This window comes from Helicoverpa zea, chromosome 5 (assembly GCF_022581195.2).
Source record: "Helicoverpa zea isolate HzStark_Cry1AcR chromosome 5, ilHelZeax1.1, whole genome shotgun sequence".
NCBI lineage: Eukaryota > Metazoa > Arthropoda > Insecta > Lepidoptera > Noctuidae > Helicoverpa > Helicoverpa zea.
Window position 1 is genome coordinate 5646105 of NC_061456.1, and position 23681 is coordinate 5669785.

The 23681-nt window shown below is 36.5% G+C and overlaps 1 protein-coding gene across 1 annotated transcript in view; it reads left to right on the plus strand.

Annotated features, from left to right (window-relative positions):
• LOC124630414 overlaps positions 1-22301 on the plus strand; it is a 39301-nt gene extending 17000 nt beyond the window's left edge. The window contains exons 3-9 of the mRNA XM_047164313.1: positions 2464-2672; positions 6032-6167; positions 11201-11334; positions 11983-12342; positions 14130-14253; positions 20851-20917; positions 22017-22301. Of these exons, the coding sequence (XP_047020269.1) occupies positions 2464-2672; positions 6032-6167; positions 11201-11334; positions 11983-12342; positions 14130-14253; positions 20851-20917; positions 22017-22029 (1043 nt within the window). The 3' untranslated portion in view covers positions 22030-22301. The remainder of the gene's footprint in view (positions 1-2463; positions 2673-6031; positions 6168-11200; positions 11335-11982; positions 12343-14129; positions 14254-20850; positions 20918-22016) is intronic.
• The last annotated feature ends 1380 nt before the right edge of the window (positions 22302-23681 follow it).

The window sequence follows — 23681 nt, forward strand, 5'->3', positions numbered from 1 at the left end:
CCTAAATAAACATTTTATTCTTATTTAAACAGAGGGCAACGTTGAAATAAATTCATTTCAAATAAATATTAAACTCGCACCGAGATGAAATATTATGATGTGGCTGGTACCGTAAATTGAATTTGGTTACATTGTAATGAGTTCATGTCGACGGGAATTGTGTATTCGCTTGATCTTGAATTCGATCACGTAGCGTTCACTTGATTTATGTATTCCGACCACCTTTAGTATAGCTGAAGGCCAAGATTTGATTACTTACGTCGAGCTGAAATTCTGCTCAGCGAACCGCTAACGGATCGACCGCAAACTTACCTACTTATAAGAAACAGGGACCGTGGAAATAAAATTGCTTTAAGGTGCACGTTTCACAAATAAATGGTTCCTTTCGTGCTGCAATTAATGACGTCGAGAAGGGTGAAATAAGGCTAGCTTCAAGCCTTTTTCTCAGCGCCTCTGTGTTTCCCACGTACTTCTTGAAATTAGTTTACTTTTGTAAAATACGACCGTGTACAATGAACAAAATTTCTTTTAAGCCATTTAGAAACTTTTAGATTTATACCTTCTGATATGCTTTATTTATAGGTCTATACTATTATTTTGTTATTATGAAGAACAAAAGAGAGAAATTACCAAACTAGAAGTGCAATTACCGTGTAGTATAAATATTGTAAATAATGTAACTGTGTGTTTGTTGAACACACATTGTAATTACCGTCTCACCATTTAATTGCATCGCATGTCCTCGTGAGACTACAGTCCAACAAAAAGCTATAGGTAGCTACAGAAAGGAGGTGAATTTCACAACAAAACCAACTCCACACACGACACGAATGTCTATTTATTTTGATACAAAGTATAAACAACGTTTAAACACAAGTGTTTATTTTTCATGGAATCAGGTCATATGCGTCCGCTGAGAACTCACTTCTCAAGTTGATCGCGTAACAAATGCCCCTGGGCTTTATCGAACATGTGATCAAAGTATGATGTTGTAATACTCCACGAGAGGATAAAACTGACCGTTCTTCCGAAGTAACCTCTCAGGCTCATATTACATCCAGGGGAAGTAATAGGTGGTAGTATTCAAAGCTGATACCGCACAATGTTATACCTAGTTGGAATACACGTGTGATCGTTATCCTACGTCAAACTGCGGTGCCTTTGATCGTTAAACTGCGACCTCTATAAGCTCGGAGGTAAAAATAGTGGTGCGATGTATGACAGGGTCGTTTAGATAGTATTTATCGAGAGTTAAGTGCCTTACTTTTGTGGTACATGTACATAGCTGCATGTAAGATCACTTTATTTTAAAACGACGACGGAGTTTCGGAAGTTATATATTTCTGCGGAGAGGATTTTAAAACGTAAATGAGGTCAAAAGACCTTTGAAAGTGAACATAGAAATAAATACAAAGGTCGCGCTTTTAGAATGCTACATATGGTGAAGGACTTTGGATAATGTTGGGATCAAAATGACCTTTAGAGATTATAGCAAAACAGATTTGGTTGTTTATATGGTTATTGATTGAACAAACATTACCATAAAAAGAATAATCGATAATTAACAAATTTATCAGTAGACGAATTTAATAACAAAACATAATTACTAGAACAACAATAGCAAATGTTCGACCATCATATTGTCCACGAGCCCCGATCCTAATCAGACTAATTGTTACAATGCAATTGTTTCGAAATACATTTGCAACAATTACCTAAACAAATAACATTGATCAACTGATCACGTCTGTTGTTAGACCGGATAGAATATATGTAACTATATACATACTATAGTATGCTATAGTTAATGCCAGATCAAGGCTATTTTAAGACTCAACGTCAAATGAAAAAAGGTACCCTTATCATGATTACCTACTCGCATTTCTTCTGTTAGACCAACCAAGACCCGGCAATCAAAACCTAAAGGGTACGTGAATGTTAAAAATTTATTGATATGAAATTTGATGAAAAGCGAGGGTCTAATGGAATGTACGAAGAAAAAAAATTGTACATCATTGCTACACACAAAGACAGGATATTGAAACTGACTGTCGAATGGAGTATCTTTAATATTTTGTAAGATTTAATCGGGTTTAGTTTTATACCTTCAAAGCGTGATTCATATTTTTTGAGTATATGCGACTTAACAATATCTCATCATCTCCCGAGTCTTTTCCCAACTATTTTGGGGTCGGATTCTAGTTTAACCGGCTGCAGCTGAGTAGCAGTGTTTTAGGAGGAGTGTGTTAAGGAGGTCTAACTATCTGACCTTTGTCTCAACCCAACATCTCAAGGCAAGACTGGTTGTCAGACTTACTGGCTTCTGTTTACCCGTATACTTAACAATATCTGTGGAAAGGAGAGAAAGAACTAGAAAGCAAACAGTAGGCTTCAGATTTCCAAAGAAGTGTATTTTCTTAACGTGACCTTTTCGTTTACTCAACTATGTTACTTGTTTCACAGGCGTGTTAGGTCTTCGCGACATACAGCTGAGCGTGCCCGAAGCGGTGGGGGTAGGCGCGAGCGCAACGCTGGGCTGCCGGTGGGCGCTGGACGTGGGCGAGACGCTGTATACCGTTAAGTGGTACCACGGCGCCCAGGAGTTCTTCCGCTTCGTGCCTAAGGAGCTGCCCAATACGAGAGTCTTCTCGCAGACTGGGATCAGCGTTGATGTAAGTCTTCATATATATTTTTATATAACATGCCTATTATATCTTTCACATATTCATCTCGCATTTAGAATATCTTACAAATCTAAATAAGTCAGTGAACTTAAGATAAATATTGAATTAAAATCAACATTGATTTTAAGACTTGGCTCTTGTTAAAAGACAATTGTGTATAAATTAAATATTATTTATATATAATCAAATATTCAAATAAACAGTAGCTACGAGCAAATGTCCCGGCAGCGATAAAGTGGCTCAATCATACAACTTAGAACCCCAATAGGAAACTCGTCTCAATTCGCGATATCCCTGAATTGAATAGATACAAATTGAATTTAATTAATCTATCACATTGCCTGGATCAAGTCAAATTACAGCTCAAATGGATTACCAAATCGAACAAAGAGATGAGTTTAAGAGGAAGATTAAAGACAGTTTGTACAATGATAAATATACCTACTGTCTAAATGCACCTCAGCCTCTCGTAGATATTAGAATGGTCATTAACAAAGAATGCTACCATAAAACTTATTAAAATGTTCCGAAAACCTGCTACATTACTTTAAACGGTCCAGGGCGGTGTTAATAAAGAACTAAAAAGAATCACCGACTCTTACGCAAATGGCTTACTTACTTACGGCGCAACTATAAACAACGTCATAACAGTGATTATATATGGGTCAATGGCTCTGCGACATCTTGCTAGTTCGTTAAACTGCTTCGTAAAGAGGGTTGAAAAAATCACTTAAGAATCTCTTCGAGCGGCCGCCACGTTAAACCTTTAGCGGCTGGCAGGTCGCCATATCCGAACTATAACATTGTGCCAAAATAATACATTAAAAACCCTTTCACAGAATAATGTATACTTAAAGTTTGCAACGGGCCTTCATTGCGTTTACATCGCAACACTCAGAACGGCAGAGAGACCTTCAAAATCGGGTCAGACGTCTCTAAAGCGCGGGAAGGGCTTGATTTAGTTCGGCGGTTTCTCAAAGTGGACCGACTTTCCGAAAGATGGATAGAAGCTTTTAGCTCTATTTGAGCTAGCAGCTGCGTACGGTAAAGTGCACACGGCTCCTTGTAATGGGATTACTCGCTGATTCACGTATAAATTACGCATGAGCACATTCCTGCGGCCACCACCTGAAATCAATGATACATTGCTTCGGCCAAACTTTGCCTTCCCAATCGATCTACAAGAACCATATTCTGAAAGTGTTAGAGAGTATTTTGCAACCACAGTGTTTGCACATAAAATATTATACGGTCTCTTTAATCCTTGCTATAAAAGATAGCTTCAGCATAAACGCGCACCTGCTTACATATTAATGTTTGTTCTTGCATGTCCTCTCTTGCTTATTTTTAATACATTATTTACAAGTTTATCAATGTACATTATGAACGACGAACGAAGAGTTTGTGTGTGTTAAAAGCTTCTTGAAATAAGGAAATCGAACTCTTGAAACTTTGTTAGGAAAGTACAGTATCACATGTTTATAAAACATTTTTGAGACAGCGTCCTCATCGTGAGCTTATTTGAAAACATCATATTCGTATCACAGTGCGCTCACCTTCACTTTACCATATTTTAGTGTTTCTTTCGGTGAGGGAGAAAACTGATTTTAGGGCACCGTACCGCGTGAAAATTGACTGGCAATTTCGGCGCAATCATTTTAAGATGTTGTAAGAAAACAATGGAATCTTGTACCAAAATTCTTCCTGTTATTTTAAGAGAATGTTTTTGTTTCATTCGGTCCAAAATAATCCACCTTAACATTTCATTATGACGTTAAATATCCGTATCTATTTGAGTAAACTCAGATTATCAGATCTCAATTTTTAAAGCATTTTAAAGCTAAGTTAAATGGTTTTATAGCGAATCGTTTTTGAAATAATATTTTGATAGATAGCTCAAAGGCTTTCATTTAGAAGCTAAATAAACTTGAACGAGTTTTTCTACTACACTCTTTAATTATTCAGAAGCGTGCATATTATTGAAAAGCATGTTCATTGGAAATTCTGAAAGGCAATTAATAAATCTTATGACGATGAACTTTTATAAGATAATCAGGTACGTATTTTGCAAGTTAGTTTTGTCTAAGCAGTATTATTAAAAATAAAATCCCGAGTGTTTTCATGTCCTTCTTACATTTCACATTGCTCGTAGATTTCATCTTTTAGTAAACTATGATATTAATATTATCTTAGCGGCAAAAGGACCTTTATAACGCTACTGACAATGCCGTATGCGTAGCGAAATATTGGGCCTCCAAAATTTAAGATGCCATCGACTCGCCAAGAAGAAAAAGCGGCAAAACACACCATGTCGTCTAAAAAAACTTCATATGTCTGCTTTTGCGTTGCGATCCTTTGAATACTAAGCTTAATAAAAATGAAGCAAATAGCGTTCTGTTTCACTTAAATAAATCGGAGGAAAATAAACAGTTGCCTTTGAAGCTATGACTGATAGTTGGATCATTCATAAATTCAGTGATTTTCTGTTTTTATGTTTGATCTTGATTTATTTCCAGCCGGTTGTATACGAATAGTGGTAAATACTGGCAAAAATCAAAACCATAAAAATCTGACCTTCCTCAACGAAAAACAACAAAGAGGTTTTTTATCAATTTTTCCAACACTGAAAGTATTACAAACAACCTCTGGTTTGTTCTAGCTGAAAAGTCTATTACTAAGAGCTGAAAGGATTTTGATGAAACTTGACAGCAATCCTGTAGCTCATATATCAGAAGAAAATATATGCTATTAATTATCCGGATGTGGGAAGTAGTTCCTTCAGCAAGCGGAAGAAACCGCTGGCAGAAGCTCGTAAAGTTTGTTGTTTTATAGTCTTTACATAAGCTTGTATATGCATAAACTATAGTGTAAATTGTTGTGCACAGGTGTCACAGTCATAGTCTTTACAGAAGCAAATCCCACTATCCCACTAATGTTATAACTGTGAAAGTTTGTGAGAATGTGTGGATCTATGTTTGTTACTTTTTCACGTGAAAACGGCTGAACCGATTTGATTGAAATTTGGTATGAAGATAGGTGATACCCTGGATTGACACTTAGGCACATAGGTTTCACGGGTAGGGCGGACCTTGGGTGCGAGTGCGGCGCTGCTGTGCAGACCATGTCCCACTAAATCGCATGTCCACTGGATCTAATGAGCGCATCCGGCCGTACTTTCGCAGCATATTGGGCTGACAAAGTGTAGATTCTTTATTTGACATGTCATCGACACAAAAGAAGAAGAACACATAGGCTACTTGTTATCAAGTTGATAATATCAACACACCACGCGGGTGAAGCCGCGAGTGGAAGCTAGTATTGTATATAGTATATGTTGTTGTTCACAGGTGTCACGGTCAGGCGCTCAGCAGGTGGTGCTACGGGGCGTGTCGCGCGGGCTCAGCGGCCGCTACCGCTGCGAGGTGTCCGCCGACGCGCCCTTTTTCCATACCGTCTATAAGAGCGCTAACATGAGAGTCGTTGGTCAGTACCATTTGTTTCAAATACTATTCTTAAAAAACCAATAGGTTAATCTCTTCCTGCCCTGTTCCCATTTTTGGTTGGCTGTTCCACTCCTCGTACTGACACATATTAGTTTAAATATTCAAAGGATTATAGGTACCACGGTCTTAGGTCTTTTTCTTCATCAGCAGTCTTTTTTGTTTTTGTCGACTGCTAGGCACAGGCGTCTTCTCATACAAGGAAAGACTGGGCGTTAGTCACCACGTTGTCTCAAAGCTGGTGGGTCTACTGAATACAGTTTTAAGGCCTTATTTAAAACATAGCTCTGAATCTCTTAAGAGTTAGAAGGTATCTATACTATACCTATACCTACTTGTTGTACTTCGTCCGATTCCCAGATAACACAGTGTTATTGGGTCATTACAAGTCAGCTTTGTAATTAGCTGTCGTAAGAAGGTTGTTCAATGTCCAAGTCACTCGTTAAGAGCAGGTTAAGTAACAGTTACCCCATTACTTTCGGTCATTAAAGCTTGCTGCAAACAAAATAAAATAGCAATTGAAATAAATTACATTTGTAACATTTATTGCTTCACCAAATAACTTTAAACCTCTGATAATATTAATACGTGTTTGTCAGTTTCATCACAGTGACATACGAATTCTATCAAAAGCTTTTGGTCGAGCTTTTAAATCGAATTTGTAGTCGGTGCTGTGGCTACATTTAATTTAATTTATTACATTTCGCATATCCCTTCTCTTCAAATCAAAACCAGCGAAACTTCGCAACACATGTTACAACAAAATACCTTTTGTACGTAGATTGATATCCAGGTTTATCCATTAAATTTTTCGATTTCCATGTAATTTTTTTCATAACGAAATGCTATATTCTGTATCTACTTTTGACTTCAACGTCAAAATCAAATATTTTATGAAAAAATTGTAAATAGTTTATTTGTATTTTTGCATTTCGTACATTGAAAAGTTATATTTTGTTTAAAAATACGCAGATCTTTTATGTAGGTACTTAAATTAAAATAATTAAGAAATTGAAAAACTCCATATTATTGCACAAAGAAAAGAGTCTTGTTTATTTAATTAGGTTTACAAATATTTCTGCGTAATTATTATTAACCATCATATTGCATCAGGTATTATTAGAGTCATAAACAAAATTTAAATAAACACATACAAATTCGCTCTCTATGTACAAAAATTGCCATTAATAATATAAAAAGCAATATTCAAAACCTTTAATATAAAAAATAAACCAGCTATTTGCTCTAATTTAAAAAGCTCTTAGCTCTAATATAACCTGTTGACGTATAATTCCCTCGTCGGTATTAAAATTCAGTCGGAACATGATTTATGAAACTAGTAATCGTTCCAATTTTAATTTAAAACTTGTATATATAATGGTATAAGAGATCAAATGGCGAAACACTAGTAAGAATCCGTATTCGATTTGTGATAACATGGTTGAAATTCTTTCATCTTATGAGCAATAAGCTAAGGCGCCCACGTATCGTGCTACCTACTTAAAGTTCAGTCAACCTTGAACAAGAGTACTTAAATTATCATATAAAACCGCTTCAGTAACGCTGAAATACCTAAATGTTACTGCGGTATTAAATGTCATTATTTATTTTAAGTGGTTTTCAACATACAAAAGGTTTGATGATCTCTTTAATTCGTGTTACGAGCTACTGAAGTCGGTTCGTTTTACAATCATTTCATTCGAGAAGTTTATACTCCGAAGTATTATCGTTAAACAAATGGATTGTTTCATCGAATATTTTATGGTCAATGCTATAATATTCCGATAGCGACAGGTATTTCATGGTATACATAGTATCCAAGTTAACTTCACAGTCATATAAATAACACGAATAATCCCGGCGCGGCTTCGTGCAATCCTAAATCGTAAATCAGAACTATTGTTGGGCAATAAATGCGAGGAATCGAACACAAGGGATGTTTGATTAAGGTTTATCTTGCTTAATTTACGGTTATAGATGAGTTCGTGGTTATAGAAGTGGTGTCTACAACGCCATAGTCTGGACTTTTCATCTTTTTACATTTACGAAGTTTTCTTACCCAACTGTAAAGTAACGGACAAAAGTTCAATACTTCTTTAGATAAAGAAAAGTTATTTAAAAGCTTATCACTTTATCTTTGATGTAGGTATTTGTAACACTTCCGAGTCCCTGCCGTGTTACATGGAGCCTTCCTAAAATACGAAATCATAAAGGTATTCAGCCTCTTTGTTGTTTTAGGAAAATCCAAAAGATAACTTAGTTATTTCACATAACATTTGAATTTACTTCAATTATATTCTATTTATAGATAACTGTTTAAATTGAGTAGTATCTACTCACAATAATTCGGACGGATTTTCATCTTTTCCGATGTCTGTTTTCGTTGGCATTTAATAAAAAGTAAAGTTGTTATATGAGTTTAAACATCTTTTAAAATAATATTCCTTGGCATCTCATGTTACTCCCCGTGGCGTTTCATTGCAGTCTCCACGGACATTTTCCACGCATATGAACAGAAATATTCAAGACCCTCCTTTTGTTCCGTTAAGAAGAATAGAGGAAAATGAAAAACTTGTTAACTTAACAATTGTTTAATTGAGATAACAATACATTCGAAGTATGTAAAATTAATAATATTTATGGAATGTTCGAGCTCTGCAAAAATGATTTTAATGTTACAACAATAAAATACATAATTGCTTTCGCATCTCATATCGCAAAATGTACGGCACAACCCAGTACAGATACGCATGAAAATGTTTTACAATCATGACACCACGAGCAAATTGAAACACAATTCGGCTAACTACTCTCCATGGTCCATCCTGAGAACAACGAATGTATGGAATACATTACCACGTACTCGGGGCTTGCATAAATAAACCGTGGAGCACAATACCGGTGACAAGTGTGAGTAAGCAATATGCGTGTTGATACATTTCCGATGTGTTCGTACGAGTGTGTCTCGAGTGCAGACCGCACTCACAATGTCGCAATGAATGCTGTTATTGCAGGTATAATGGCGCCCACGCATGGTTGGAGTGCCTAATATTGAGTGTCAACCTGCAATTCGGTGCTTTATGTCATGTTTACGGTAAAGAGCACAATATGTTATCAGTGTTTGTGTTTTGCATAGCAAAAGCATAGATGAACGGTTTTGTACACCGGTAAAAGTGGAACCAGCCTTAAATATCTCGTCGATGGTCAAACGACAACGCAAGATTGTATTCAAGTAATATATCTCGTTCAATAAAAAGCAAGATAATATTTTAATCCTCAAATTCGTGTTTTGTTCGCACTGATCTCATGGGTTACTTGGCACGACTTCGTAAATCTGCGATTTAAGAATTTAGTACTTGCACAAATGTAGGATCGGATGCTGTCGGCTGTCGCTCTATTGAATGTCCAGCGACAGTTTTTTGGATTGCAGCCACGTTTGTTCAACTCATTGACTAATTCGTTTCAGTTTTTATAAGTGAAATGTAAATCCAACTTGTAAAAGCTTCTTTCTTGAAAAAATATAAATTCTGTAATCGCAAAGACAAATACAGTGTTCATTCCCACGTACAGTAATTGAACATCGAATAACATGATGAACGAAAACCGAATTTGTTTGTTCAATAAAGTAAGTCGGCTTTTAGTGAGATCTTGACGAATTAAATAAACACTAAAGTATACCCACGGTGGCCAAATTAAACGAGGTGCTGGAAAACTGCCTGCGTTCCCATTAAGTAGAATTGGCAAAAAGCGACAGAACAGGAATGTAAACACTTAAAACTTTGCTCGGCGCAGAGTTCCACCGCTTCGTCGTAATAGAGGGCGCTGCTGGCAAACAAAAGCACGCCGAGTTTTAGTTTGAGCCGCCATTTTGTCTGTTCGGCGTTTTAACCGCTTTCTACGAAATTCGTGGGCAAAATGGAACCGCGCGTATGGAAGATGAATATGCAACGTCGACGGCGACGCGCATTGAAACGCGTGCCGCCGCGACCCATATGATTTATTGCCATCTATTTACTTCACTGTCTGCGCTGTCTTTGTGTACAAGTCTGGTTCGGTGAACAAACAAACAATAATTCTGTTCAATTTTCATGTCGGACTGGCAATTTAATTAGTCTGTAGAGTCAGCTGCTACGTAAATCACCTTGTGCAGTCGCAACGCTCTCGAGATATACAGAAACAACGAGCAGCAGTAAAATTTGTGTGTGCGACTGTACGGGGTGCATAAAGACAGCAACGGCATTTATAATGACTCGGTTGAATAGAATTAGCGACAGTACGAAGTAACGAAGACCAAATTAAGTAAATTATAAAATTCTGAGTCTTTTTCCACCGCGAACATAATTTAAGGACGAACTATGTTTTGTAATGTGAGTGAACTTCTTGTTAACTTTGTATACGACTACTTATTTTGTGTACTTAATGTTATTTAAAATATAACTTGCTTCCTACATCTGCCTAGCCTCTTCTCTTCGCCATAAAAATATGTTGTATTACCAAATTCAGCACCAGTGTTTTACCCTCTCACTCGGGTAACACGAAATTCACTTTTAGATTTTAATACTGCCATTTTTAGCGGTTAATTTAATTTATAACTTACCAAGAGAGTTTCATTCTTCTCGTCACCATAGTGAACTTTTGGCGAAGGAACTTAACAAAGAAACTATGTTTATTTAAATAAAGGGTATATTTTATAAATTTCTAAAAAGAGCACCGTTCACCATTCTTAAGCAAGCAATTTATACGACGCGAAACTACAGACAATGGTTTAAAAATAATTGTTTAGAGTCTTCTCAGAAATACGCTCCTATAATTGTTTTGCAAATTATAAAATTATCGCAATACATAAATAGTCTTGACAGTTGGGTAAAAATACAAAACAAAAATATTTTGCAAAGTAGGTCTACTCAGCAGATTTCAGTTTAGTGTGATCCGCCTGAATGAAGTTAGGAAAAGGTTAAGCAGATGGTAATGATAGGAACAGGCACCCAACAGTATTAAAAAGAGCATCATTCACAGAACTCCCGGAGACCGGACCCAGTGTGCGAGCACAGAAGAGCTGGTACTCCATCGGAGATATGCTGCGGGCGAACTGCTCGTCGCCGCCGGCTGACCCTCCGGCGAACCTCACGTGGCTCCTCAATGGCCAGGAGGTAAGAGGCTCCCGTACCATACAATAATGAAGTTTGTTATTTTTTAAGCACAACGGCTATTCATTTTAACATCCAGCTAGCTTATACAAATCGAATAGCATTAGGTTCATGGAAATTAACTCTTACTTGCTCATGTTACATGTTATTACTTAGTATCATGATGAATCAAGAAACAAAGTTGTTCATTAATTACCCAGAGGAAAGTAGGTGGTAACAATGTCGGTATAGGTTCCTACAAAAATTCTACAAGAAGTAAACCTGACCATTTATGTAATAATGATTAATCACGCAGTTATTACATGCTTGTTAGTCCGTCCACGAATTACCTAATAACGAAACACATACGATTCTGCGTATCTTTTTCCGACATGTACCTAATGACCAAGTTTCCAAATTGAGTGTTTGTGCTTTTGTTTATTTGTTGTTTACTATAATCATGGCTTATCAACATTCAAGATTTATGGATTCATAAGTCAAAGTTATTATCGCCAAGTTTCTTACTCATAATTAATGTTATTATTATCTCATTATCCACTACAACTTTGGTATTATGTAATCATTTGTAAACAATATATCTCTGTTTTCAGTGTGGCTTGATAAAATAATATAAAATCATATGAATGTAATTCATATCACATTTCATGTTAGGTGAAAGGGCTGGATATTCCGCTGCACGACACATCATACGCGCGAAGAAAACCTGTGATAACCGACACGTCGCTCGAAGATGCAAATAGAATTATATTCAGTCCGTGGGACGCAATCTCGGGTTACGAGGAACCCGTGACCGACAATGTAATAGACATTCCCGGCAATATCGACGGCGTAGTGGGCATTCCCCACGCTGATAGCAATCGGAAAAACAAGGACGAAAGCACCACCCGCCTAGCACCCGGACTAGAGCAAATAGCAAATAAATTGAACATTAGTATTGAAGAAGAGAAATCCAATAAATCATCGTCGTTCAGCCAGCTTGTTATAAGAGTACAGTCGGTACACTTTCGCAAAGTAAGTTACACTGTTTATTGTAGTGTTTACGTACTTTTTATTGCGCTTGTTTGAATGCTTTGGGGGTTTATTTTGGTTTCCAAATTTTACAAGGATAGCAGTTTGTTAAATTGGTAGTCTTTTTTATTAAATAGTTAAGCTAACTGTTGTGAATAATTCTGTACGGGACTTTTATGCGAGGTCAGAAGTGTTAAGATAAACAATTGCTTCAGTTTTGGCACTGTATTAGTGTAGATACTATTTGGTCTCGTGAAAAACGCTAGTAAGAATTTCCCTATGTGTGTACCAGCAAAACGCAATACTTATCAGCTATGATGTCTTTTTTTGGAGCTTACATAGGTAGGTACTTAACAACTGTACATACTCGTATGGTAAATGGTAAAGTCCATTTACCATACGAGATTTTTGTAAATGGTTTCTAAAACTATGCAAGGTACATATATTCCACATACGTAGGCCAGGCATATCACCAGTGAAATGGATCGTATAGTGCAAAAGAGAATGTTGTTCGCAACTACAGTTCAAAACTTTTCTGTAGCATGAATTTGGCATAAATGTAAAATATTTTGTTTTTTGAAATGCTTGTAAAATTCAAGATACATAAAAACTTTCATATTTTCAAATACGAAATAAATAATGAAATTATTTAACTCTGGTTTTTTTTTAAATAAAAAAAATATGTTAATCATATTTTAACAGAACCGATATCTACTAATAGGTTAGTCGTTATAACTGAGACGTAAGCGTTGCAATTTTTACATTTTAGACAGTTCGCAAAAATAAAAAAACACAATATATTTCCACGAATACGGATTTCGTGTTAGTTAAAAAATTTACAATAACAATATGTTGAAAAATAAAATCTTTAACCATAAAATATGTTATGAGTGCACAATTTTTATGTTTTTAAATATTTAAGAATAAAAATATATTCATAACACTAGTCAACAGCATTTTCGTTTCCAAGGTGAAACATATAAATTTTTGCAGATTATCTATCACAGAATCGAAGTCTAGAACACAGGACTGCTCTAGTAGTTCTAGTTTTGAGAAAAACCAATCTGAAAATGCCTAAAAACGCTTTTTTAACGATATTTAAAGCCATTTTTCTACAGACACTATTTTTTTTCGTATTTTCTAACTAAAGAATCATTTAGTACTGCTCTTCTCAATTCAAATCCAGTTTACTTTACATCAGTACGAGTTTCCATTCTCGTGATATTTTTTTTCAGCTACGACGTACGATTTTCCTTACATTACTAATTGACATTTTAGTATGGACAAAATACACCGTAAATGTAAAATGGTATATCTTGAGAAAGAAAACTCGTAATGATGTAAAGTAAACTGGATTTGAATTGAGAAGAGCTGTACTAAATGATTCTTTAGTTAGAAAATACGAAAAAAAATAGTGTCTGTAGAAAAATGGCTTTAAATATAGTTAAAAAAGCATTTTTAGGCATTTTCAGATTGGTTTTTCTCCAAAACTAGAACTGCTAGAGCAGTCCTGTGTTCTAGACTTCGATTCTGTGATAGATAATCTGCAAAAATTTATATGCTTCACCTTGGAAACAATAAAAAAGGAAAATTTTGTAGACTAGTGTAATAGATGAATACAGATTTATAAAAAAATACTATTTAATTTTTATCAATTAAATACTTCGTATAAAAAAGCTTTATTTCTTTTCAACAGCGTTCTATTTTCAAAACTGTTGCATTCTGTTTTCGTGTAGTGGCCAGTACCATCGCGACAAATGGCGGTCGGTAATTAGCGTTATTTGTCACAGGGGCGGGTCAACGTGACGTGTGTGGCGCACGTGCTGTCCGTATGGTCGAACAGCGGCGTGCTCATCCTAGACGAGGAGAGGCCGCAGATAGCACCCGTTATGGGTAGCCGGGACTCTAACTCAGGTATGATCCGTGTATTCCTTTTTCAAATTCTTGCAGACACGACCGGTCCTAATATTCTATCTATCTGCTGATTTGCTTACTAGAGATAGGCATTTGCCTTTACTTGTATTGTGGGGCTAATGTTAACATTCTATCTCTAGAAAGCAAATGAACAGATTAGGAAAGGTCGTTATTGATACAAAGTTATTGATGCCCACAAGACTTTTCCTGCGAGTTAATTTACTGTAACATAAATGAAAAAATATATTGGATTGAAACTCAAATGAGGATTACGTTAAGCCTCATTTTAAGTATTAATTTTGTTTTTTATGATTAAAAATATGCATTTAATATTTTGAACTGTTAACTATTTTATTTTTATAACTTTATATTATGTAAGTAGTTCACGAATATTTCTATTACAATATTTTTTTAAACCTGCACTTTTCGAATACATACTTTTCGGTACACTTAATTACCTAATATCGGCTGGTTTTTATTTCTACTTTTATTTCCAGAATGAAAGTTCAGTCACATATATAAAAATACCGATAAGGGCATTAGAGTTACGTATGTGACAGACCCTTTACGACTTAGAGGCTTTATCATTTTTGTTTTATTTCGGTAAGGGACTTAAATGTTTTAGCGGAGTGAATCTAAGTTAGCGGTATTTAGTGAAAAATCCTGTTCAGGGTTAGGAGCACATTTTTTAAATATATTTCTTTAAAAATGATAAAATACTGCTTTACATACCTAGTATTACGTCGACATAATTTTAAGTATTTAAATGTACCTATTAATCAAGTTACAGGAGTAAAAATATTTTTATCTTATTCAGTAAGCTGCTTTAGCTATCGCAATCCCATATTGATGCAACCGTACGAAGTATTCCACAGTCGCAATTTCAAAAGAGAAACAAAATAGCGACGGCTGTCGATGTCGCTCTGACATCCATACAGTCACGCTAATTAAATTAATAAAAAAAAAACAAGCCGCCACGATATTGCAATTCCATTGCGACTGTTGTGCGTTAACATCGAACTACCCAAGCATTTTATCAATTCGCCCGGAGTTACACTCGTGTATACAGACCACAGAGTAAGAAAGATAGTGGATATGCCATGAAGAAGGTATGTAGATCAGGCGCCTTCTTGTAGGTCAAGTAAATACTGTAAGCGTGATCTGTTACTAGAAATAACCTAACTGCTAAGTAAGATTAACAAATAAATAAACCAGATGTTCGGGTTGATTGTCAAATCAAGACCAATTCGTTAAAGTTGATCTTGTATCATTGGTGATTTTATTTCGTTAAAAATGCTCGGTTTTCAAAGAAGACGCGTGACGGCGTTCTTCGTCCCCCGAACACCCAAATTTTGGCGCGCTATTTCTTAAGACATTTTGCGTTATAACATCCCTGCTAGTAATTTCGTTCTCCATGATACAGTCGCATGTTTCTGAAATACATTATGCTCGTGTGACGGTGCGTGCTGCTCTGATTGTAAGGGACTCTGAACTCACGCACGACTGACGGAGCTTGGGTACGGTTTATGAAAATTCGGAATGTCATTTTGTTATTTAACGAATGTGACCTTCAGGTATGTAATGACACCAGTCTAACCAAGGGGTATCGGGTTGCCCGGGATACTGGGTTGAGGAGGTCAGATAGGCAGTCGCTTCTTGTAAAGCACTGGTACTCAGCTGAATCCGGTTAGACTGGAAGCCGACCCCAACATGATTGGGAAAAGGCTCGGAGGATGATGATGACCTTCAGGTATGTAAAGAATAACAAATAGGGAGCCGGCTTCCTGATTCTGTTAAGAGGTATCCTTATCATTATTATGTAACTGGCATAGTATAGCAGCAACAGTATGTATCAATACATAATTACTATAAAACTGTAATTTATTTTAAAAAAGTAACCATGGAATTTCTTTCCCGTTCTTAACCATAAGATGCTAATTAGAATTTTTGGAATGGGTATATAGAATCAAAGTTATTTATATTTTTAACATTCATTAGTGCTTATGAAGGCCTAAATTAAATAAAATGACTTTAACTTCACACCGAGGCAAGCGTGTACTATTCGCAGTTCTTGATTATTCTTAACATTTGAAGACCTTTAAATTTCTAGGCATTGAGCTAAATATTGTAAAATAATCCGTAGTAAACAGGAACAAGTAATTTACTGACAAAATGTTAGCCTACAAACTTCGCTTTGATATCAGTGATCCTCGCTGACAAAGCATATTTAAGTGCTCTTGTCTTACACAATAATAATCCGATATTAATACTTCGTTGATCTAGTAGGTAGTAGGTAGCAGGACTTATTAATATCAAACGGAAGTCGGTGTCGAAAAGTGCTGTTATGATTTTTCTGTAGCTTCATTCTATTAGATAAAATCTTTTTATATTTTAGCCTACGTAGTAACGCTCCTAATTAGCCCTGGAGAAGAGTGGCGTGATGTTATGTTATGTTAATACCTTCATAATCCGTGCGAACAAAAACAGTTCATTGAATTGATTATTTTGTAGCTTTTACGCCATTAGGCCCGCTGTATGGTCACTTTATAATGCGAAATCACATTAATTCCCCGAAAATACATTAAACGCACGCTGTTACACCGTTAGATTTAATTGTTTCGCATGCGGTCTACATGCAGTCAGCTGACAGTCAGATTCATTTAAGTGCACAGACATACGATACTATTCGTGCTTTCTCACGGTTCCTACAATTTATGGTGCGGTTTACAGTCGTATATCACGATGACGCAGCAAAGTATTGCAATCGACTTGTCATACTTTCACAGTATGCTCGTACACGATATGTTATAAGCAGAGGAAAATGTATTGTATAACAAAACACTAACGTTATTTTTCATATCTACTGCAAGTAAGGGTGAACTTGTATTGTAAAAGCACATACAATTATGCTAGCTCTCCCCAAAGGGTTGGACAGAGATGTATCACTTCACATTTCGCGTTCTATTTCATGAAACGGAGCTGGTATTGCAATTAACCGAGCACAAATTAATTATATCTTGAAAATGCAAGTAACATCTAGCTCCATCAAGAATTAATAATTATTTCTGAAGATAAAAAAATACGCGTAAATTAAAGTAGGTAAGTAGGATTTAAAAGTCACACAGACTGGCTAAATGACTATTAATAAGAAATAATATACATTGGTAGTCGAGCATTGAGGACGTAACCGAACCGCGGTAAAGAGATAAATCGATGAAATCTATCCAATGAATATTCATTTCACGTATTCTCTATGACCAACGACATCGACGGGGAATCACATGTGCTGGAGCTTTACCCTCCATTATTGTTATGAATCATATTCTATATTACAGAACGCAAAGTGATAAATGTACGTACTCGAAGTAGCTTGTTATAACGTAAACATTAAGAAAGATTCATATGTAGAAGAGAAATTTAAATGAGCACTTTGAAGTTGTGCATTTTTTTGAACAATCGCTGCAATTTATATTTAGGATTTTTTGTGTTATCTTTGAGACTGAACAAGCAAAAGAAGGGAATCTTAGATAATTTAAGAAGTAGAAAAAAAAAATTTTTCAGAATAACGTGAACAAATGACTCTCAAGTCATAATTTTCAATTGCAACAGCTGTAGTGTAAAAAATTACTCAGTCGTGTAACTTTTATCTAATACTTAAGGCTAATTAAGATACAAAACATGCACATACTTAAGTACGTGCTAATGTGATGGCTGTTTAAAGTTTGTGGGCTATAAACTGCGCTGATGCAAATAGGTTGTAATGCCGGCAACGCAGTAGGCTGCGGCTTGTCACTTATTATTAACCAGTCTAAGTTTTAGTGCCTGTAACAGATTTAATCAGGAACATAGTTCCTGTCTAGAAGCTTATTACTTGAACTACATGCTCACGCTTTAATCAACTACTTTACTGTTTTATACTGTGATATATGAACAGCATACTTAGATCTGTAGTGCGATTTCCTCGTTGGCATGAAAATAAGTTTTGAAAACTAAAGGAGACATGAACTATATTGAATTGGCTTATAGTCATTACAATGTAGCATGCAGGAAAATGCTATAGATAAAGACAAACAGTAAGTTCAAACAAAAGAGGTTGGACAAGTACGTAACCGAACTTGAAACGATAATTAAGTCAGAAGTTTCCCCAAATGTTTATTTGGTTACGTCCATGGTCATCGTTAACCCATTGCCTTTGACCATAGTTTCCCCTTGTTTACTTTGTGTAATTGTACAAGTAGGAAGATAACAACTCCTTACACTGTTTGGGTCTTGTTTTGATATCGGACGGATAAATATAGCTTTAGAAAATAATTTTGCAATACCAAACGAAAACGCTACAAAAATGCGAGTAGATAACCGGCACACAACATCAAAAGCTGAGAAATTAATTTCAAAACGATAAAGATGTTTCAAAAATAGAACTGAACCCGGAGCTATTTGCCAAGGTATAATCACCGACAAAACATTATATTTAATACAGTAGTTTTTTTAGTCACTAGAATTATACGCGTGTAGCAATAAACCCGAGGTTATTGCTTACTCTGACATTTTCATAGACATTCTGCAGAATATTCGTCACAGTACAGTAACAATGTTTCTTATAAATAGGGTAATATTTTGTTGAGATGTTAAGGGTCGATACAAACTTGAGAGGCAAGAAGTACTTGGATTGAATGGTTGGCAAGAAAGCGTATTGGATAATGGCATGCGTCATACGAACCCATAAAGGATTTCTGCAATGAATAAGCATAAGTACTTACGATCGTTGAAATAAGGAGAATTTCACACATACAAAAGCTCTGACTCTCAGTAATGACTAAACATTTGGATATTTTACTTCCCACGCGCTTGTCGCAATGGCTTTCATGCTGCGGGCGCAAGTATGTGTTTTAAAGTAAATTATAATTTTAGGTCACTTTGATATCATCTTACGGAACCATTTATGAAAACGTTGACTAAACATGACTTTGTGTTTTAAGATGTAAGAAGTGTTTTTTTATTTTATTTATTACTATTTAATTTTAATTTTAACGGGGATTTAATTAATCGTTATAAATAAAGTGTACGCATTTAAGTATTAGTATTTAAAATAAAAAGATTTAGAAATCGGAAGCACACACGAAAACACTGAAGTTATCGGCACGAATCTTGAGCTCTGACCTTCACCTGCGCAGAAGTAATTTATTGGGTCCCTTTTGTGGTATGAAGTGAGGCGCGGAGGCGGGGTAAAGCGGTGATTGGCCCGCAGTGCATCGCGTCATAGCCGTCACTCGGGATTAGTTCTTTGCTAATAAATCACTTCTGCGCAGATGTAGGTCAGAGCTCAAGATTCGTGCCGATAACTATACTGACATTTCCGTATACTTTAAATTATTATCATTACTCTTCATTAATAATAATTTAATTTCCACGTACTGCTGCAGTCTTATCACATAGTTTCAAAACACAGTTCCATGAATTAACGACATTACCAGTTTGATTGTTAGCCTATGTTTAACTCGTTTCCAGTAGGTACAAACATAGGTACTTAAATAAAATGAATTTAGAATAGTACAAATGGTTTCAGCGGAATATTATATATATTTTTTAATTTAAACTTTTAAAATTATTCGGAATCGGCTGAAATATACATGCGATTCATTGTATATTTAATATTTGCTCTATTTATTATTGTATTGTTGCTTTATTTTATTTTATCATACTTTCTATAAATAATGTGTTAAAATTAATTGGTAGAACTCGCTGACTTTTACAGTCAACTCTTTTGTTCCGCGGAACCTACTTTAGGAGTCGCTACTTCATCGACACCCACGTACGGAGTGCAAAGAAATTGTTTGAAATAGAATATTATAACAATTTTAAGAAACACTCTTCCTGTATTTTAAGACACAAAATAAAATAATACTCTGTATACCTCCACAAACAATGCTGTTGCAAGAAAGCATTTTAGTTGCAAGAATCATGCCAACAGCTCAGTTCCACACAAAGAAATACTTACGTAGTGTAAAAATACATTTTACACATGTAAGATTTTAAAGCTTGTGTAATATCTTTCCGACATTTTACCTTAAGCGTCGTCAAAAGCACGTTTATTTGAAATTCTGGTTTTGTCATGTAATAGATCAAAGTGCTCACTTTGACTTCTGCTCAGTTTTCATTAATGAACCGGCTTGACAGGTACCCAAAGGCCGGCCTTCATGGTTGGCTGATGTCGGTTGCTTACGTCAGCGCCACCGAGCCGCATACCAATACATTATGTCCTTTACAGGACTTTATTGCGACGAAGTGTCCGTGGCGCGGAACTTTCGCTCACCCTCGGTTTTATCGCGTGACAAATGACGTCAGAGAACGTAGAACTCAATTACGCAAGCAGGTATACATGGTTGATGACAGCAAAACTGTATTTTGTGATCAACGTGTCGAAAATCTAATTAAACAACGTAATGGATTTAATTATCGTTACCTCAAAAACAATTTCAGGCCACGAGGAACATTAATGTCCCAGATTGCAGTATTCCAACTTTATGATAACTATAAAGCTACGATGATGACGTTAATTTGGACCTAGTGCGGGTTGTAACGTGGTTATTGTTGCAGGGCTGCGGTGGTCGACGTCGCACGTCGGCATCATGGCGATGCTCAACTGTTTGCTCTACAGGCATTGGTAAGGAGCCATAACATGCATCTAAGAAGCACCTTACACTAACGTCAAGACACATATGTAACATTAGTTTACACGTGCTTTGAAGTTGTATCTACTTTGTCAACGTCACTCCAACTTTAGGACAGATACAGCAACTAATATTTCAGGCACGTGCAAACTAATGCGTATCTATCACTTAGTTGTTCTTTGTAGTGCACGTTTGTATGCATAATCATAATTGCTTGGTTGAAATTGAATTAGGAGTGATCAAATGGATGCAAAACTCACTGCCCGGCATTGCACGGGCATGTGTAGCAAAGTGGTAGCAACTAACAGTTTTCTCCTAATCTATCTACTGCTCTCTACTAATCACCTACATAGCAATTTGAGAGCTTCATGCAGTGTACACAAGTCTATATTGAACAGATGTGGCTTGGTTTTGTATCACTTACTGAACATTGTTTTTGTTGTAATACCGACCAAATTGGTAACTTTGTGGAATTGCGGATGTCCAATATTACACGAATAGAGTTAGGAACTACGTAGTCGATGCCATTGTAATATTAAAGAATTCAAACAATCGTGAGCATCTGTTGAATATTTGTTTTGCCTGTGGTTTTCTTTTGGGTGAAGAATTCATTAATTATTATTATTGACTTCTGCGGTTTTCGATATTTTAATACCGAGAAAAAAAATATGAATCAAGTCTTTTTACGCACCAAATATTATGCTTACGAGACAATGTAGCATTTTCATTTCAGTACCCGAATTTTAAAAACATTTTTACATTATATTTTTTACTATTATACAAAAGACATTGTTCCGAGAATAATTTAATGAATTTATTTTATATTCATATTCCTCACACAATCATGCGTTGTCCGATGTTCGTTCGCGAGGTAATTGGGAATGGATCGAACTTGTGTCGCACGTGGTTTAATTTAACGTTTTATCGCGTTTCACTAAAAAATGCTATTGTGTTAGTTTATTAATAACAACATTTAATATTTATAACACTTCAGGTTTTATCAATATTTTATTCATAAAGTTTCAAAGTTGATTAAAATTATGTTTCTATGTAAAATTGTAATTATGTTGACGATCTTATTTTCTTTTACAGGACTGTCCGATGATCGGAAGATTAAACCAAAAATCACGAACTTGTCATTTTCTCATTTAAAATCAGTGTTAGACTTTAGTGATTGAAAAATTACACGAAAATGATGCAGGTAAAGTTATTTTATCAACAACGTGAGTTGACCGTAGTGAATTTTATACTTGTACATAATTAACTTGTATTAGGACTTTTAAGATGATAGTGACGTTTCGCTTCGACGAACCTTATGTACGTAACTGTTACTTTAAATAAGAACTTTAAAATAAAGGAGATCCCTGTTTTTATATAGCTTTATTTATTTCATTTTGAATTATTTAGAAGATATAATAATAAAGTTGGAAGCGGAGGAGTTACTCGAGCGCGGAGTATTCAATACCCAGTCCATAAATAGTTTGCGAATAAATACTGAAATATTATTCCACTAAAGCAAACTACCCTTCCTTCTCCGACACTACCCATAACTAAAGTTTCACTATAAAAACTTGTTCATTTGTATTCAAAATAGGAATAAATCCTTCAGTTCGGAATTGATGGAAATACAAAATGAACACAGAATTGTACAAACATTTAATGAAACGTAAGTATTTCAAGTAGTGAACAAATACTGTTACTAGGGCACGCCACCATCGTGGCGGTAAGTCCCCTCTTTGAGGAGTGGCTCGGGAGGAGTCATGGCGCCCTCACGTACCGCATGACGCAGGTCCTCACCGGACACGGTTGTTTCGGGAGGTACCTGCACCGCATCGGTCGTGAGGAGGCGCCCGGGTGTCACCATTGTGCGGACAGCCCCGAGGACACGGTGGACCACACAGTCCAGGTGTGCCCCGCATGGGAAGGGCACCGCCGGGTCCTCGTCGAGGCTTTGGGCGGCGGCGACCTCTCGCGTCCGGCCCTGGTTCAGGCCATGGTCCGGGGCGAGAGGGAATGGGATGCCGTCGCCTCCTTCTGCGAAGCGTTCATGCTCGAGAAGGAGGAGGCGGAACGCCAGAGAGTTCGCACCTCTCATCCCGGCCGCCGCGCTGGACCAGGTAGACACCATGGGCGCCGGGTGTCGCGAGATGACTCCCGGCCACCGTAGGCGTGGGTCTGTGGGCGGTGAGTTCGGGTGGCTCATCGTCCCTCTGTCTACTTAGACGACAGACCCGTGTCGACGGTGCGCGTTGTTCCACGCGCTCCTCAAAGAGATGTCAGCAACCCCAGCGGGGCCCAGCAGGGCCAAGGCCTGCCGGGGCTGCGGGTTGTTCGAAAGAGATACCGCGGCCCTGGCACATAAAAGGCCTATGACGGAACACGACGGTTTTTAGTCAGTAAGAGTCTGACACTCCCTCACCGCTGCTAACCCACAGCGGGAGGGGTCATTTTATGATTTTTGACGTCGGAAAAAAAAAATAAAAAAAAAATACTGTTACTATATTTATAAATATATGTTAACTAGACTTCCAAAAAGTCCACCTAAATCTACTATGTACCACAGGAAAACAAAAACCTTCTCTGTCATTGTAACACCAAGTGCCGGGAGAATGAATTGTTCTAATTGCGCTATAAAATGAAAATGCACATAGAGATGACATTAAAAATTCTATGAGATAATTAATTAAAGGACCACTGCAGGCGACGGGAGATGAGACCGCTGCTGATTCTGTTAGCACCTTTTATTCAGCTCCAGAA